The following is a 19250-nucleotide window of genomic DNA, read 5'->3' on the forward strand; positions in this document are numbered from 1 at the left end:
GGGCGTCAGCTCCAGGGGAAGGCTTTTTCTCTCTGTTGGCCTTCTCTTTGGTGTTTCCCCAGAGTAGGAGCCTCTCTGCACCGCGACCCCGGTCCAAAGGACGCGCTCTGCTCCCGGCACAGCTTTCTTGATGGTATGAGGTCCCCCAACTCTCTGCTCACTTCTGTCTTTTATATCTCAAGAGATTGCCTCAGGACACAATCCAGTCTTGTAGATCCAGTCCTGCCTTACTAACACAACTGCCACCCATCCTCTCTCATTAACATCATAGAGGCAGGATTTACAACAGACAGGAAAATCACACAGTACCAGGAATCATGGCCCAGCCAAACTGACATACACATTTTTGGGGGGACGTAATTCAAACCATGACACATTTACTCCTAGCCCGCTACTTCCACCTTCATCCCATCTTCCACCCCCTTATCTGCAGAGAGAGGCTTAGTCCAACTTTTAAATGAGCAACATTTGTCTAGTTAGTACGGTTCTCCAAAATGTGTTGAGTTTATTTGTCAATTGTGTTCCTATATACATTATCATCATTAAGATTTAAACAGTACTGGGGAGGCCAGAGGCTCCAGGAAAATTAAATAAATGCCAATTTCTAAAGTAAACTTCATGCAGCCTCATTCTAAAACGCCTTTGGACTATATGTAAAATCCCAGATATTTAAATTGGAGGCCACTTACAAAGTAGATATTTAAATATTGAGACATTCCTTCATAGGATTCTGAGAAACAGATATAAATGATAAACTTTGATAATAAACATAACTGAAACACATAAGAAAGGTGATTCTTGATTTAAGTAAATTCCTTGGAGGACAACTGGCATTTCAATGGGTGGTGGTAACAGAAAATCTTATCGTCAAAGCTGATTACCTAAGACCAGCACAGAAACACAGAAGGTGACTATAGGCTTTTAAAAAATCAATTTCCATAGAAAAAGAAAACATATTTCTAGCCATTATCTGAGGCACTCAGAAGCAATAGATTGCACATCCATCTGATCTCAATTCAGAAAGATGGAGAGATGAGTCATTTAAAATGCACTTATCAGTGGCTCCCTTAAAAATGGGGAGGGTGGCTGGAATACTGGACAGCAAAAACACAATATAATGAAATTACTGAATGCAGCCTAGAAAATAATAAAAGCTTGGGGACGCTATAAACAACTTAGTTTCTCCTCTATGGGGAGACCACTGTCTATTTTAGAAAGCTCTGGTTTTGTCAAATGTGTATTTTAATATGCAAAAAAGTGGAATCTGGTCAAGGCAGGGTTATAAAATCCGAGGGAGCAGTTAAGAGGAAGACTTCAGTGGAGATGAGGCTCTGAAACCGAAGGGACCAGAGGAGTTTGGTGAAGGAATAAAGGCTGGTATTCTGCTGCTTTAGGAAAATGGGGAAATTGTGCAAATATTTGATGGTTCACAGCTAGTAAAAATGCAAAGATGTGAGACCTTAAGGTTTTTCCTAGAATTTACAAGAAGCAGCATCCTCTAAAAATGGGTAAGAATGATTGTTTGGAGCCAGCATCAAAAGACAATGTGTATGCTGAGTCTTCAAGGGGTGTGGCTATTTCCACCTGAGACAGGCTGAGAAAAAATAAAGGTCTCTCTTACAGTAAGGAGTCCCTGAGTGGTGTAAACGGTTAATGCACTTGGATGCTAACTGAAACTCTACCCAGAGGTACCTCAGAAGAACGGCCTGGTGATCTGAAAAATAGCCACTGAAAACCCTATGGAGCACAGTTCTACTCTGACACACATGGGATCGCCATGAGAGTCAACAACACTTGGTTTAGTTTTTTGGTTTCTTAGAATAAGCAAAATGGAATTTGGATTGGCAGTGATTATCATCATCCAAATACCATAGGAAGGTATCAGTTGTGCTTCAGTGCTGCTTGTCCTTTAAGTGCTGGTCTCATATTTACCCCTTTGTTTAGTGTTAGTTGCTTTTAATAAAGGGTTTATACTAGTATAGAAAAAGTATAACAGATGGATTCACCCTTTGATTATTTAGGCCCAGCGTAAACCTAATCTAGGCAGCCATAGCCAATAGGGTTGTCAGATACTGTCCACCAAAATACCCACTACCAGAGTGGAAGGGGAAAAAAGCAATCTTTCTGCAGAAGTTCTACCCAAGGCACTCTACTGTCCGTCTTCCAAAGGCTGCCTTTTGCAGTATTAAACAGAATACTTAATGTGTCTGAACATCTTACCTACAGATAAATTAGAAGGTGAAGGTAGTCACATTTCACAAGGAATCCTCACATTACAAAAGGACCACAGGGTCCCTTTAAAGTAGCAGCTTCTCAAATGTTTATAAATCATTAAATAACAATAAAGGCCAAGGACAAACTGTTCTAAGGCATTAAATATCAATTGGAACGGGATAAAAACAAATCTGAAATGATAATTATTAAAAAATGGAGATAGGCAACTTAAAAGCTTAACTCTAAAAGGTAGTCATGACCACTACCACCTGGTGGATACCAGCTAACAGGCAGACGGTCTCTAGAAAGAAATGTACAACCTTAGGTGCATCAGGCTTGCAAACCCAACCCATTACAGACTTCATATGGGTTCAAATGAAGTCTAATGAGCAATACCTTTCTTATTTTTAAAACCTATCTTCAAGAAATACTTAGATAAGAAATAAAAAGCCTAGAGTAGGGATCAGCAATTTTTTTTTTTTCCTCTGTAATGGGCCAGATAATAAATATTTTCCGCTTTGTGGATCATGTATTCTCTGTGGAAACTACTCAACTCTGCCACTGCAGTGTGACAGTAAAACCAACCAAACCAAACCCACTGCCGTTGAGTCAATTCAGACTCACAGTAACCCTATAGGAGAGAGTAGGACTGCCCGGTAGAGTTTCCAAGGAGCGGCTGGTAGATTTGAACTGCCAGTCTTTTGGTTAGCAGCCATAGCTCTTAACCACTGTGCCAATGAATGGCTGTGTTACAATAAAACTTTATTTATGAACACTGAAATGTGAATTTCATAAAATTTTCACTTGTCCAGTATAAATTCGTTTTATGTTTTTTCGACCATCAAGACATAAAAGCCTTGCTTAGCTCACTGACCCGGCAAAAACAGACTGCAGGCCAGATTTGACCAGGGGCTGTAGTTTGCTGACTCTTCCCCATCCCAGCTTATTTCCATAAACAAAGGCTGATACAAGAAAACTGGACTCACCCATGAGGTAAAATTGGAGTGTTACTCTTACTGAGGGCCATATTAACTCTGGGAGTAAGAGATGGAAAGAATAAATATTTGTTGAAAACCAAGTGTGCCAGACACTATGCTAGCGCCCTACCTATTTCATTAATTTAATCCTTACAGCAGTGCTATGGGATATGACATGCACCTACATACTTTGGTTTCATAGATGAGGAAACCGAGACTCAGAAATTAAGTGACTTGCCTGGGCCTGGCACTCAGCTATGATGTGAATATGAGTCAGTCTTCAGAAACCTTAAATGTGATATCCTGACCTTGGAAGAACTGAGTTGACAATGGAAGACAGGAGGAGCAGAAGTTGCACCCAGAGTTGAAATTCAAGAAGCAAGAGCTTCAATGCCAGGGTGAGAAGAGACAGCATCATGAAATAGAGCTCAGATGAGGGACCTGGAAAAGTCGCTGCTCTGCTGGGGCAGCAGCCCGAGCCCACGCAAAATCAACCCAAACCAACTTCAGGGTGTGACCCCAGGTTGGCCAGTTCATGGTGGGACAGGCAGTAGACCATTAACAAACCTAATTTAATTCAGGCCAGACCGGATGGCAAGTTAATACCTATAGGAGAGCTAGAGGTTTAATATTGCTGTTTTAGGAGACAGGATTGACTTCTGGGTATTTCTTTTTTTCCCCTTTATACAAACATAATACACATTCACTTTTTTGAAACTTAAAAGATATATAGATAAGAAATATAAATTAAAATCATCCATATACATACAATGGGATATTATTCAGCCATAAGGAGAAATGAAGTTCTGATACATGCTATGACATGGATGAACCCTGAAAACATTATGCGGAGTGAAATAAATCAGATACAAAAGGACAAATATTATATGATCCCACTGATATGAAGCATCTAGAACAGGCAGATGTATAGAGACCAAAGTTTATTAGTGGTTACCAGGGGACTGATGGGAGGGGGAAATGAAGAGGTATTGTTTAATTAAGGGATAAGCAGTCTCTGTTGGAGCACTGATGGTGTAGTGGTTAAGAGCTTGGCTGCTAACCAAAAGGTCAGCAGTTCAAATCCACCAGCCGCTCCTTAGAAACTCTATGGGGCAGTTCTACTCTTGTTTCTGTTGAGGGTGTTGAAAAATTTTGGAAATGGATAATTGTGATGGTTGCACAACATGGGGAATGTAAATAATGTCCCTGAATTGTAAAAGTAAAAAATTATTGACATGGCAAATTTTGTTATATATATTTCACCACAATAAAATAAAAATCATGCAATTGTTTATGCTCTGCGATAATCACAGTTACTATTTCTGTGTAATCTTCTTCTAGCCTTTTCCCTATGCACATAAACATGCTTCAAAGTGGTTCCATGCTGTGCACAGTGCTTTTTGCACTTACTGTATCATGAACATGTTTCTTTGCCATTTCCTGCCCAGAGTCTGAGTTACAAAATGTTCCTAAAAACAGAAAACTAAGCAAAACAACGGGCATGGAACTGCTTTGTCAATTGTTTATTCTTATGTCCCAATTGCCTCCTAGAAAAGTTGTGCCAATTTGGATCCCACTAGCAGTATGCCCATCTCCCCCAGTTCCTGAAAAACTGGGTGCTTTATTTTTTTAAATCTTTAACAATTGCATAGCAAATAAATATACCGCATTATTTTATATTGCATTTCTTTAGTAGCATAGTGAACATTTTTTAATATGTGTATTGGCTATTTTTATTTCTTTTTTTTTGTAAAGAGGACCCCTGGTGGCACAGTGGTTAAGTGCTCAGCTGCTAACCAAAAGGTTGGCAGTTTGAAACCACCAGCTGCTCCAGTCTGCTTCTGTAAAGATTACAGCCTTGGAAACCCTATGGGGCAGTTCTCTGTCCTACAGGGTCACTATGAACTGGAATTGACTCGATGGCAGTGGGTTTTCTTGGTTTTGCTATTTGGTAAAGTGCCAGTTTATAGCATTTGCCAGATTTTTCTAAGCATGTGTCCATTTTTTCAAATTGATTGTAAGAAGTTATAGATATTAAAGATATTAATCCTCTTGACATGCAATTTCCATGTTTTTAATGTACCTTTTAACTTTGTGTAGGCTATTTGTAATTCATAGAAGTTTCACATTTTTAAATAGTTAAATCTAGTAATCTTTCCATTATTTATTTCCTTTAGGATTGTGTATCCAAGTTCTTCCCCAAATCACGATTTATCAATTTTCACCTATATTTTCTTTAAATGCTTTTATCATTTTATTCAAAATTTTAATCTATGTAGGACTTATTTTTGGTGCATAGTATGATATAATCAATTTTTCCCCATATAATTAATCAGTTGGCTAAGCAAAATTTATTGGATAATTCATGCTTTTCCTGATTTAGAATGGCACACTTATATATTAAATTCTTTTGTTTTCAAAAGAAGCTGTAATTCTTGGTGAGGCAAATTCTGTATTACTTTTCCTTTGCAAACTATTCTTGCCTAGTCTTTTAAGTCAGGGCTAAATCAGCTTCTAAAATGAATTGAGATGTTTCCTGTTTTGTTTTCTATGCTGTATGTTCTAACAGTTTAAATTCTAAGAGATACGGGTTCCTTAAAGGGTTGAAAGATATTACTCATTTAAATGAAGTTCTCTGACAACATCTGTCAATTTCTTTTAGTTTTTGGTCTCTACAACTGTACTATGCATAAAAATTGTTCTTTTCCTAAAAGAGCCATTTTATCAAGATATCCAAAATTATTAGCTTATTAATAGAATTTCTCTAAATTTTACATGTCCTCTTTATCTATAATCATACCTTCATTCAAAATATCATGTATTTATATTTTCTTTCTTGATTTGCTTTGTCAGAAAGTGTCTATTTTATTGGTCTTTTCAAAGATCTATGTCTTGAGTGTGTAAATTAATCCCACTCTTTTTCAGCTTCTAATTCATTAGTTTTTGCTTTTAATTTTATTCTTTCCTCAGGCTTTTTTCCTAGCTGTTGTTCACTTTCTGGCTTCTTTAATCAATTGCTTGGTTTATTTTTCTTTGTTCACGGATAATGAAAAAGGCTCTGAATTGTTCTCTGAGGACAGCTTTTGAGTCTATTTTGGATACATAGATTTCTCCTTCCTTATTGTCTTAAACTCTGATTAATATTTTTACTTTCTTTGATCCAAGAGCTAAGACAGTATTTTAATTAAGTTTTTTTTTTTGGTCATAACTATCCTTTTGTTACTAATTACTTTATTGCCTGGTGGTCAGAGAATGTAGTCGATAATGTGTAATTTATAGTTTTATTATAATCTATATTTCTGTACAGTTTAAAAAGCTTTGGACATTTAAAGAGAACGTATGTATTATTCAAATCTTCTCTTTTTTTGGTAAGACTGATTTTCATCAAATTCTCCTTTGCTTTATATATTTTTATGAAATGTTACTAAACACTGTTTAGTATGGAATATGCTGATAGGAAGTAATCCCCTTTGACCCAGTTTTTCCTTAGATTATATTCTTTTCTGATGTCAATATGATTACTCATAAATTTTTTTTGTTGGCCTTTGCCTAGTTTATCTTTACTAATCACTTTGTTTAAGCTCTGCCATTTCATTTTATGTGGGCCTCTAGTAAGATACACATATGTACACATGCACACACACACCATTTTATTTTTGAGCCAAGGTGAGAATCTTACTTTTAATGAGGTTTAAGCGACACGTGAGCCCTGGTGGTGCAGTGGTTAAAATGCTCATCTGCGAACCAAAAGGTTGGTGGTTCAAACCCACCAGCTACTCTGTGGGAGCTGAGTTGGAATCGACTTGATAGAAATGGGCTTGGTTTTTTTTTTGAAAGTGACATGTGGGTTGTCTTCTTTCTTCTTATTTTATCTTAGTTTTTCTGTCTCTTTTTCCTGTCTTTTCCAATGTATTGATCAAATCTGATTTTGTTTTCATTTCTTGCCAAACTATGCAAGAATTGACTGTATTTCCTATCTGTGGTTCTTCATCGCCCCTTTATGACTCAGCCTACCTCAACCAGATGTCCATTTCCACCACTCTAATTAAATGGCTCTGAATAAGTCACCAATAATCTCAGATTCCTAAATACAGCAGACACTTTTCAGCACTTGTACCACAATCCTCAGTGGCATTCAACACAGTTGGTCACTTCCCCCTTATTCTATGACCCTGCGATTTTGTTTTTGTTTTGTTTTTTAATTTGCTTGGTTTTTTTCCTGATCTACCTGTCTCCTCCTCCTCCTTCTGTTCTAGGCTCTACCTTCCTCCCCAGGTGATCTCATCCACTTCTGTGGCTTCAATTATTATCAAATATGCCTTGTTGTGTGCTTTTGAGTCGATTCCAACTCTCTGTGACCCTATAGGACAGAGTAGAACTGCCTATAGAGTTTTCTAAGCTGTAATCTTTATGGGAACAGATTGTCAGGTCTTTTCTCCCATGGAGCAGCTGGTGGGTTTGAATCACAGGCCTTTTAGTTAGCAGCCAAGCACTTAACCAGGGCTCCGTTCAGATATGACTAGGACTTCCAAATCTCCAGTCCAGACCACTTTTATGAGCTTCTCACTAATATATACAATCATTCTCTTGACATTCCCATGTGATGTCTGACAGACACCTCAACCTCAGTACATTCAAAGATGAATTAATGACTTTTCACTCAGGCCAACTCTCTTCCCCCTCACTAATCAAAAAAAGAATGGAAAAAAACATACAAACAAACTAGTTGCCCTCGAGTCTGTTCCAACTCATGATGACTGAACTGTGCTCCACAGAGTTTTCACAACTGTGACCTTTCAGAAACAGATCACCAGGCTTTTCTTCTGAGGTGTCTGAGTGGGTTCAAACTGCCAACTTCTCAGTTAGTAGGCAAGTGCTTAACGGTTTGTGCAGCCCAGGGACTCCTCTGCCACACTAAACTGCATTAACATTGACTAGGCTGCTCTAGCCATAAACCTGAGGGTCACCGCTGGATCTTTCGCCTGTACCCTTCACATGCTATCATCACCAAGTCCACGTCATTTTGCCTCTGAACTATTTCCTGACACTATTCACTTCTCTCCATCTTCACTGCTAACACCTGGGTCTATGGGACCGTCACCTCCTGCCTGGACAAATACAGTAGTCTTCTAGCTAATCTCCCAGCTTCCACTCTTATCCCTCTAAAATCCGTTCTCTTCATAGCACCCAGGATGAACTAGCTGAAATATAATCTTGTCACTCCTTTGCTTTAAGCCCTCCAAAGGATTCCCTGTGCCCTTAAAATCAAATTCTAACACCATGTCATATCCTACAAGGCCCTCGTGATTGGGCCACTGAAAGCCACCTCACCTTCCTATCTCTTCTCATCCTGTTTATACTCCAGCCACCTAGCTTTTCTGCAGTACCTCCGAAATGCTGATCTCCTTCCTCCCATACTTCTCGTATTTGCTGTTCTTACCCCCTTGTCATCTTTGCAGGCCTAGCTCCTCCTTGTCATTCAGGTCCAAGCTTAAATGTTTAAATCCCCTCAAGGAGACCTTCCCTGACCGTTCAATATAAAGTAGCCTCTCCACATCCCCCCAAATCATTTTCACTTCACTCCATGTTATTTTCATCATAATGCTTATCACTATCTGAAATTATATGGTTCACTTATTTGCTAAGCTGTTTACCATGTTTGTGTTTTCCCCCACTAACATATAAACTTGAATGCAGGGACCTTGTCTGCTTTTTTCCACCTTTGCATCCTCAGTGACAACAGGGCCAGGCACTAAAGGGTGCTCGACAAAATTTGTCAAATGAATATTACACTTGAGTAAATCCCCAATGCCCTGATGCAGGCAAAGGGTTGGGTTCCATAGATCCAGATTTAAATACTTTCTATGCTACTTACTAGATATGTCTCTTGGTAAGTTATCCTATCCTCAATTTCCTCACCTGAAATATGTGGATAATAACAGATCTACCTTGCAAAGCTATTGTAAGATGAGAGAAATGATAAAAATAAGACAAAGAAAAAAACCAGACCTAAGTACTTGGCACCATGACCAGCCTATAATAGAGCTTAATAAACAACAGCTCACAAAAGGAACAGCTCACTAGTCTTTCTGTAGGAGCCCTGGTGGCGCAGTGGTTTAGCAGTCGGCAGTTCAAATCCACCAGGTGCTCCTTGGAAACCCTATGAGGCAGTTCTACTCTGCCCTTTCGGGTCACTATGAGTTGAAACTGACTTGAGAGCAATGAATTTGGAGTTTGTGAGTGTTTCTGTAACACATGGGGTCGCCATGAGTTGGAAGCCGACTCAACAGCAGGTAACAAGAAGCTACTATTTATGTACATAAATTACACACACACATACATACACTTCGGCGTTCATCTTCACTTGGCTTAATGTTTCTACTGCTTTGCCTTTGAGACCTCAGTCTGTGTGTTCTTATCAATAGCAACAGCAAAATCTGAGTCTCTAACGTTTTCTGACCAGTTCTACTATACCCCTGTACAGTTATGCACTTCATAAAATTCTTGATGTGATTTACCCGAAAATACAAATATTCCCCTCCAGCATAATAAAATGGTTTCAGTTGCCCTCCACAGCACCTATTTCTTCAAAGGTCTGTGAGTAATAAATACACACAAGTCTACTCAAATATTTCACAAGTTGAAAGGCACAGCATAAAATCATCTTTGAGCTGATCATAAAAATCCTGTGAATGCAGATTAAAGTTACAACTTCCATGATGGTAAAATATGCCTCTTTCACAACACACAAATGGCTGGAACGATTCCATCTTTATCATTTATTATTTTTATTTGGACAACATATATACATATGTACAAAATACCTACTGTCAGAATCCTCTTTTATAATTTTATTTGATTTACAAAAACGGGACAGCAAAATAACTTAGGTCACTAATACTGTACAAAAATAAAACTGATTAAACAGTTGTAAAGATCAGTATCTTACAATGTTACAGATCATTCATCTGTTGTGAAAATACATCTCAATCTATCCAGGGTGATGAGTACTGTGCTAAATCTATCTGCAAAGTGACAACTAATCGGTTTCTGTAATTATAACTATCAAATATAATTCCCGAAAGAAGCAAGATGTAGAGCTAGACCTTAAAGCCAGAGCATCATTCCACAATGGTGAAGGGCTTTCTTCTTCCCTAACCAAGGAGAGGAGTTATCTTAACTCTAAAACTATTAAATTTTCCAGGATATGACCACTACTTACAGTATTAGATAAAACGACATTTCTTTCTTTTTAAACACCTGCAATTGTCTTTCAAAAATTCAGTTTGGTTAAAAAAGTAAACAAAAATTACTATCCTGCATTTGGATTTTTATAAGTTAAATCCATGGTCTTTTTAATATAAAAAAGTAATTGTTCCATAGTTTTAGTGTTCAATGAACTCTAGTAGTTCTATTTGAACCATATCTTGATACAGTAAATCTAATTAGAATGCTGGTTCCTGTCTGGTGACGTTTATCACAAAGAATAAAAAGCCTTGAGTTTATATGTTACGTTACTATAACATGTAAGAGAATATCAAATGTTTGTTTTTCAACAACTTGAAAAGGCAAGTAGCAACTTTTTGGGGACATAAATTGTGCATTTTTTTAAAACAAGTTGCTGCATTTATATCCATCTAAGTGCTCGACAAAAGCCACATACAGATTTACTCCTGAACTGTAAAGATAGTCTTTCACTGACTTTGCTTTGTTTTTCTTCGTTTCTTTTTTGTGAGGGGAAGATGAGTTTTTACAAGTTAGTGAGTTGCTAGGCAACTCCAAACTCCTCACTCACTAAAAGGCAGCGTGCAGCGTATCATAAGCAGAACCATTCCATGAGTTCAATAAGAAATAGGCAGCCTACCTATTTCGTATGGAAGAACAGATGTCCTTAAAACTTATTTTGGACACAGAAATTAAAATTTGGTTTAAAATAAGCGTTTCAAAAATCTGAAACAGAGGTAGAAAGTGTTCTTTATTTTCCTGACATGTTTTCCTGTGAGAAAACACTTTCCTTTTTATCCCCTGGACTGCTCCCAGTCCCTAATATTAAAAGCAGTTCTTTATAGAACCACTAATACAACTACATTGGTTAAAAATAAAAAATACCGTGCTAGTGATGGCTGTTGTATTGGAAGTCGGAGTCAGCCGTGACCCGTGCCTCTTCCAGGAGCCCACACTGATTCTGAAACGAGCATCTGTCAGGTGAAATAAGGAGTCCACTTATAGGTAGGCACCCTAAGTTTACACAACACATTTTATAGCACATGTATAAACTAGAGTGTACCATAGCTCCCTGTTTTAAATATCAGATAAAATTGCCAGAAAGCATTATTTCTGAAGAAAAAAAAAAAAAATGTAAACATTTCCCCCACAATCACTGCTGACTCCCCTCATTTGAGGTTTCTTCTTCACTGTGAAAACTCAGTTCGTTTTTCTCGCCACGTAAAGGCCAAAATTAAGTTTTCAGGTAAATGGCATATTATGGATGTAGTGGTTTAGGCCACTGTAGACACCTAGATACAAGATTTATAGTGGTGAGGCTCCTGATGTAAAAGGTACGGTGACTCATGTTTTCATTCGTACACATTCCATTTGCCTACGTTCCGTGAAAGGGACTATTATGCAGAGTCTCCTCTGAAATCACGGGGGTGGTCTCCACTGGCGTTCGCTACTACAGGGGTATATTTTTCTTTTTCACATTTCAGCTCCCTTTCCTTTTGCATGGCTCTTGCACCTGCTAGTGGGAGTTTTGTAGGAACACGGAAAGGAGACCAGCAAACCTTTTCCCCAAAAATAGTCATTTCCAGAGCTAGTTCCTATCACGCACCTATTCAAATAAAACCCAGCAGGGTAAAAGCCCTGTCCTTTAGTGGCATTATGGTACAATAAAATAAAGTTAACTGAAACAATTGGAAAATTTGGAAAAGTTAATAGAGTTAAAATTCTTTGTTCTTTTTTTTAAATACTACCCTCCTTCTCCTTCAGCACCCACTATGTGTATTCTGCCCTTACATCTCTGCCACGATTTCTCAGGGAAACCTGTATACCGTGAAATAAGCAGATTATAACATTGTGCCAAACAGAACGTCTGCTTTTATCCTTAAAGCATGTATTTAACTTATTCATCCTCTGCATTAGAAAACAAAAGTGCGGCTTATGTTCAAAAAGTACAAGTCATACAAAGCAAGGTTTAAAAGTTCTGTACTTAGTGTAACCTGTCAAAGGTTTGTCTTGATTAGTATAAATTCAGACTCTGCATACCCATTGACTATAAGTAACTTCTTGTGTTTTCAAGTCTTTAGAGGACAGATCATGCTGGAGTAGATGTGCTCTTGCTTGCATAAAGACAGCTGTGCTATGGCGTTTTTCATCTCAAACGCTAATGTGATTTAAGAGAGTGGTTTTGCTAAGGAAACTGAAGCACACTCGTCATTACATCAAAAGGTAAAAAAAAAAAAAAAATTCAAGAGAGACAGCAAGCATAAAGGGCCCAGAATCACTGTGTGATACCACAGGTCAACTTACCCAGTCAGACATATGTACACCAGTGTTGAATCTTTAAAATCCTACCCCAGTCTTGGCTGTGTCCCCCTCCCCACACCCTCCCACCCGTTCCCGCAAGAAAATAAAGAAAAAAAGCATTTGCCTTCCCTCCAACAGTCAGAGACGGGTTCAGATTGTTGCCTCTGCAAGGGGACCAAGTGTTGACTTTGATCTTAGGCTACAATGTGCTTTTAAAAACAACGCAGAGAGAGGAAAATCAGGATATTAACCAAAGAGCAGTGACTTCCTGTGCTGTCAGCGTGCCTCTTCCGGGCCTTAGTTTCCTGGGAATAGTTTTGTCTTTTCCGGGTCCATCCCTCCCTGACATCCGTGGGTAGCACCTCACAAAGGGTTGGCCAGTGCCTTTTTCGATCGCTTGATCATACTGGGGTGGAACTCGGTGTGGCGCCGGGCGTGCTTTGTGAGGTGGTCACTCCTCATGAAGCGCTTCTCACAGAGCGGGCAGCGGAACTGCTTTTCCCCAGTGTGGGTCCGGTAGTGGCGGGTCAGCTCATCTGAGCGGGAGAACTTTTTAAGGCAGTCTGGCCAAGTGCAGGGAAAGGGCCGCTCACCTAAGAGAAGGGAATCAAGACAGGATACAGGTGAAAGAATGCTTCAAAAACCGTTCTGAAGGCTGCTCACAGTCAACAATCCCTAAGACTCAAAGGACAAAACCATAGTATTTAAGGAAATTGCTGACAATAATCTTCGCTAAGCAAATAAACTTGCTATTTTGTACCCCGTGGATCCCTAAGAGCCTCAGATACTATTTTTTTCTGGTTTTGTTCTATGCAGTTATTGGTTTCAGGAGTTCTCTCAGGAGTTCAATGAACTCAGCCCTTTACTAAATTTCTGGGCATCTTAAAGACAGAGGAGACCCGAGGCCTCCAGTCCAACCAACACCCTCCCTGAAGCAGGCATTTCCCTCGAGCTCCTGGGTGCTGTAGCCACCCATCCTCTGTCTGAGCAAGGCTAGTAACAGGGAGCCCTGTTCTGGACAAGACAGCCTGGTATGTGCTTAATCGTAAATACTCTTTTATTGATGCAAAATCTGCCTTCCTGTGAAGTCCATATTTTAAATCATATTGTCTTCATGCTAAAAATAAGTTTGTTCCCTCTGTCACATGATAATCCTTTAAATATCTGAAGACAGCTATCATGTCTTTCGCTAACCTTCTCCTCTCCAGACTAAACAATCCGCAGTCTCTTCCATATCTCTCATAAAATAAAAACTAACATTATTATAAAATAATAACACACACATGCAGGCACAGCACTAAGAGCTTCACATACATTATCCCATTGCATTTTCACAGGACACCCCACAAGGTGGCCCATTTTACAGATGTGGAAACAGAGGCTTGGAAGGTTAGATTACTTGCTCAAGGTCACACAGCTAAAAAGGGGCAGAGTCAGGAACTGATCCCATCTAGCTGCCCCAGGGCCAGTGATTGCGGTCACTGGGCTATCCTGCCTCCAGTGATGACTTAACATTATTTTCCAAATCCCTTCCCATTCTGATCACTTTCCTTGGATTCTCTCTATTGTCTCCACGTCCCACTTAAAATACCGGTAAGTCCTACCCACCAGACATGATCAGGTCAGCACCGACATCGTGAGCCCCCATACCCAGGGACGGAGGTGAGGGCTTGCATCCGTGTCTGGGGAGGACACACCCAAGCAGAAAGGCTGAAGTAACTTTGTAAGATGAGCACAGTCTCGCCTTCTCCTTTTGTGAGTGACTGCCACCCTCCCCATCCCGCTCCAAGAGCCCGCCTGCCTACTCCTCACACCTTTCCAAGCACAGCCAAAGGCACACAGATGCCTCATTTCCACCTAACTCTCCAGACGCTCCTCTGGTAGGTGTGAGGAGTGAATGTGTTCTCACCACCCCCCCATCTCTGCCTGCCTGGAACCCAGAGAGATTTGCAGAGGCTGGGAGCTGCCCAGTGTGGTGCGTCTGAGTCATCCAAGAATTATTCATTCTTTTTTCCTCAGGTTCCCCTACCCTGTACCAATGAAACATAGGAATTATGATAGCAATAAAACAACCTTGATCACCTTAGCAACAATGTCTACGTGACTAAGGTCTCATTTGTGGTTTTCTACGCACAGCCATAATCCTAGCATCTTGTACAACCCACTTGTTCTTGTGAGAAACCCAGGGTGGGCAAAACGAATCTTTGGCAACAGATTCGCTAAGATGCAGGTCTAGTTAAAAATCATCCTTGAGCTCTGGGCTGAAAAGCTACAACAGCACAAGGCAGCAGCAGGCCAATGAATACAGAGCCCTACCCAAGGTGGGTAAGGCTAGGGATAGTGGTGCATGAGGATATTCAAAGCCTACTGTGGGGTGGCCAAAAAGAAAAGAAAAAAAGCCTTATTAAACTGACACCCCCCCTCCCAACTCAACAATGACATGGAATCGATAACCATACTTTTTGCAACTTCTATCGGCTCAAACAGCAATTTTACCCAGTTCAGCAGACCTTTGAGCAAAAGGCGACATGCAGGTTGCCACAGCCAACAAGGCTGAGCTTCCTGAGGCAAGGACAACGTCACGTATGGCTTTTGTGCTAATCATGCTGCCAAGCATTTAGTAAATGCCCATGCTTTAAAAATGTATACTGAGTCTCTTCATTGCCAGGTTACTCATCCAGACAAAAGCCTACTTAGAAATTACAGGATTACTGAGGAAGACTTCTGGCCTATTCCAGAATTAGACTGCAGCTAAGTAAGTCCTCTCCAACTCCAATGAAGTGTCTATGGAAGAAATGGTCTTCTAAACACGTTATGGTAAAAATAAAAAATTTTTTTTTATTTTTATATAATCTGCCACCCATCTGTCAATTTGTCATACTGTGGTGCCTTGTGTGTTGCTATGAAGCTGGAAGCTACGCCACCAGTATCTCAAATACCAGCAGGGTCACCCATGATAGGCAGGTTTCAGTGGAGCTTCCAGACTAAGACAGACTAGGAAGAAAGGCCTGGTGATCTACTTCTGAAAATTAGCCAATGAAAACCTTACGGATCACAAAAGAATAGTGTCCGATACGGTGCTGAAAGATGAGCCCCTCAGATTGAAAAGCACTCAAAATACACAGTGGCCGCAACAATGGACTCAAGCATGCCAACGATGGTGAAGATGGTACAGGACCGGGCAACATTTTGTTCTATTGTACATGGGGTTGCTGTGAGTCGGAGCCGACTTGACAGCGACTAACAAAAAAAATATAATGAGTCTGTTCTCCCGTGCTTTGGTGATGTGCATGTGAGGAAAATGATGAAAAACAGAAAGCTCACTGTTTTCTCAAGGCTTGTCAGGACAAAAAGACATCAGAGGTGGTTTTCTTGAGGGAGCAGTAATGTGGTTGAGCTTACTCACTAGCACATGTACTTGTTTCTTTCAAGTGAGTCATGAGAGGAGGTTTAATTGATTTGAGTGGATCACGTCCACTGTGGGGAAAAATAGGCCAGGAGGCCACTTCGCGATGTGCTAAGATTAGAAAAGAAATAAGGCCCTCCTTCTGTTTTAAGAAGATGGCTTTATAGAAGTGATGGTGGAAAACTGTCACGAAGCCTGAATCAGCTATATGTATGGGAAAATGATTAAGGATTTATGCTTATGATTTGCATATATTTCAAGTGAAACCAGGGTCCATTCCCACTGAATTAGTTTTCAGTCTAGTTTATGGCTACACTCTCTTGACCACCCTTCACAGTTATCACCTTGTGATTGTTCTCATTGTTTCTAAGCCAGATGCTGTCACCGACCTAGCATCCTTATCCCTCAAGTGTTTCACAGAGGAAGAGGGACACCCACAGAGTCCAGAGCAAAACGGGGCCACGGCAGCCTCTGTTAGACTCATACAACTTGTATACTTCAATTTACAGATCTCCAAGCACTTTAAAAAAATCTGCCTAGAAGTAAGCAGCTAGTGTAAAAGCCCCAGGATCATCCTGATTCTTCTGGGATCCTTTGGAAAAGCACCAAGAGCTTTTGGTCAAGTGATCTAAATCAGGGGTGAGCAAACTATGCCCCACAGGCCAAATCTGGCCTGCTGCCTGTTTTGTAAGGTCCACAGCTAAGAATGGCTTATACCATTCTTATACTTGGTTTATACCAAGTGGTTGGGGAAAAAAAAAGAAAATATAATATAAATACAAAAAATAAAAACAGTACATCATGACATGGGAAAAATCATATGAAATTCAAATTTCCATGTCCATAAATAAAGTTTTATTGGAACACAACCAGACTCCTTCATTTATGTAGTCTATGGCTGCTTTCCCCTACAACGGCAAAGCTGAGTAGTAGTTGCAACAGAGACCATAAGACCCACAAAGCCTAAAATATTTACACTGTCTGATCCTTTACAGAAAAAGTTGGCTGAGCCCTGATCTAAGTCAGAAGATTTGAACTCCTACCTAGTGTACACCAGAGTTTACAAATTCAAATGTCTTCAGGAGCCAAACAGGTAATAAAACTGGGTGAAGTGGCCAGGTGTATTCAATCAGGTGTAGGAGTGGGATCCATAGCCCACCGGAGAGTGCTTTCTCCACTTCAGGCATTCAAAGTCAACACTTCGCAAAGCATGGTGCTGGCCAAGCACGCATGCCTGCAGGCTGGATTCTGCTTGTGGACCTACCGTGTGCAGTCCTTTGAAATCATCCACCTCTTCAACCCAGGCGAGAGTGCATGCAACCAACCATGAGATACCTTTCAGGGTGCTAGTTTAATGATGCTATTATTGTTATTGTTAGCTGCCACTGAGTCAGCCCCCGACTCATGGCGACTGCATGCCCAACGGAACAAAACACTGCCTGGTCTTGCGCCATCCCCATGATTGGTTGCGAGTTGTGATCCATAGGGTTTTCATTGGCTGATTTTTGGAAGTAGATCAGACATTTCTTCCTAGTCCATCTTAGTCTGGAAACTCCGCTGAAACCTGTTCAGCATCACAACAACATGCAAGCCTCCACTGACATGAGGTACATTGACTGGGAACCAATCCCGAGTCTCCTATATGGAAGGTAAGAATTCTGTTACTGAACCAAATAAGGTATCACCCAGAAATGGATACATGTTTTATAGCTAAAAAGTACGGGATGGGAAAAAGGGACAGAATGCTCAATCATATATGGAGGGGAACAGACTCTAACGCTGAACGGGAAGATAGAGATAATTTTCAGAGGAGGAAAAGAGAGGCCTAACGAGAGAGGCTATGACTCGCCCCTCATCCCACAGCCAGGAGGGAACCAAGCCAGGCCTGTCTTTTCAACTTAGTGCTGGGCTCCAAAAGACAACAATCAACATCCTTCTACTGACCAAATCATATGGCAAAGCAACTATCAATTAGAAAATCTTTAAACCTGTCTTTAGTATTAATGAAAAAGTTACCATCCTCCTGGGGGAAAAAAAGAGACTTGTACGAGTGCTTTATTTCTGGCCTTTACAGGAAAACACACCCAGAGGCAGTGACACAATAAACTCTACTTTACTGGAGCAGAGCTGTTAACAGCACATGTTTCTCTGACTTCTCATTATTTATATATCACTCCCCTCCCCTTTCAGTCACAAACTAAGCACCTCTCGCTGACAGACTCAGCTCAGAGTATAAAATAGACTTGGTCAAAAAGTCTACTGAACACTGAACCAAATGTGTAGAAGATCTTTGCAGAGACCGATCTGGCCTCCAGAAGCCTCTTGGGCCTGCAGCGGGTTCAAGAGAAGCGAACAGAATGAGACCTGCTGGCTATGTATCTGCCGACCCAGCACAAACGACATCTCATTGCTTTTAAAGGGAGCCTGCAGTCTACCTGGAATCCCCGGGTGTTGCCAACAGTTAAGCACTCAGCTACTAACCAAAATGTTGGCGGTTCAAAGTCACCCAGAAGTACCTCAGAAGAAAGACCTGGCAATGTACTTCTGAAAAATCAGCCACTGAAAACCCTATGGATGAGGAGGATATGGAATGTGTGGCTAATTTCCTCCAGTTAAAACAACTGAGTCCTCTGCCATGAGATCATAAGAACTGGATGGTACTCATGAATAAATGTACTCATAGAAGAATCCTGATCAAAAGGGGGAAAGTGCAAACCAGAATTTAAAATTTTCATGGACTCCAGACTTCCTCGAGCATGAAGGTTGGATGAACCCCTGAAACTACTGCCCTGAAATAATATTTAAACCTTAAACCAAAAGTACCCCTGAAGTCTTCTTAAAACCAAATAGTTTAGCTTAACTAATAACAAATGTCTGCCTTGAGCATTATGCTCTTTTAAAAACTATCTATATGGGATCAAATTGACAACAGCAACTCAAAAGATTAGACAGGAACCTGAGGGGGCAGAGTTTATGTTAATGAGGTGGAAAAACTCAGAAGAGAAGGGTAAGAATGGTTATACACCTCAAAGAATGTAATCAGTGTCATTAAATGGTACACGTAGAAACTCTTAAATTGGTGTATGTTTTGCTGTGTATATTCTCAACAATAACAAAATAAATAAAAT

General features: G+C 40.2%; 1 protein-coding gene across 1 annotated transcript in view; it reads right to left on the minus strand.

Moving 5' to 3' along the window:
- Positions 1–9521: 9521 nt before the first annotated feature.
- Positions 9522–19250, minus strand: part of KLF9 (KLF transcription factor 9) — a 33943-nt gene continuing 24214 nt past the window's right edge. The window contains exon 2 of the mRNA XM_004375801.3: positions 9522–13309. Coding sequence (XP_004375858.1) covers positions 13080–13309 — 230 coding nt within the window. The 3' untranslated portion in view covers positions 9522–13079. The remainder of the gene's footprint in view (positions 13310–19250) is intronic.

The sequence above is a fragment of the Trichechus manatus genome, unplaced genomic scaffold (assembly GCF_000243295.1).
Source record: "Trichechus manatus latirostris isolate Lorelei unplaced genomic scaffold, TriManLat1.0 scaffold00038, whole genome shotgun sequence".
NCBI classification, from domain to species: Eukaryota; Metazoa; Chordata; class Mammalia; order Sirenia; family Trichechidae; genus Trichechus; species Trichechus manatus.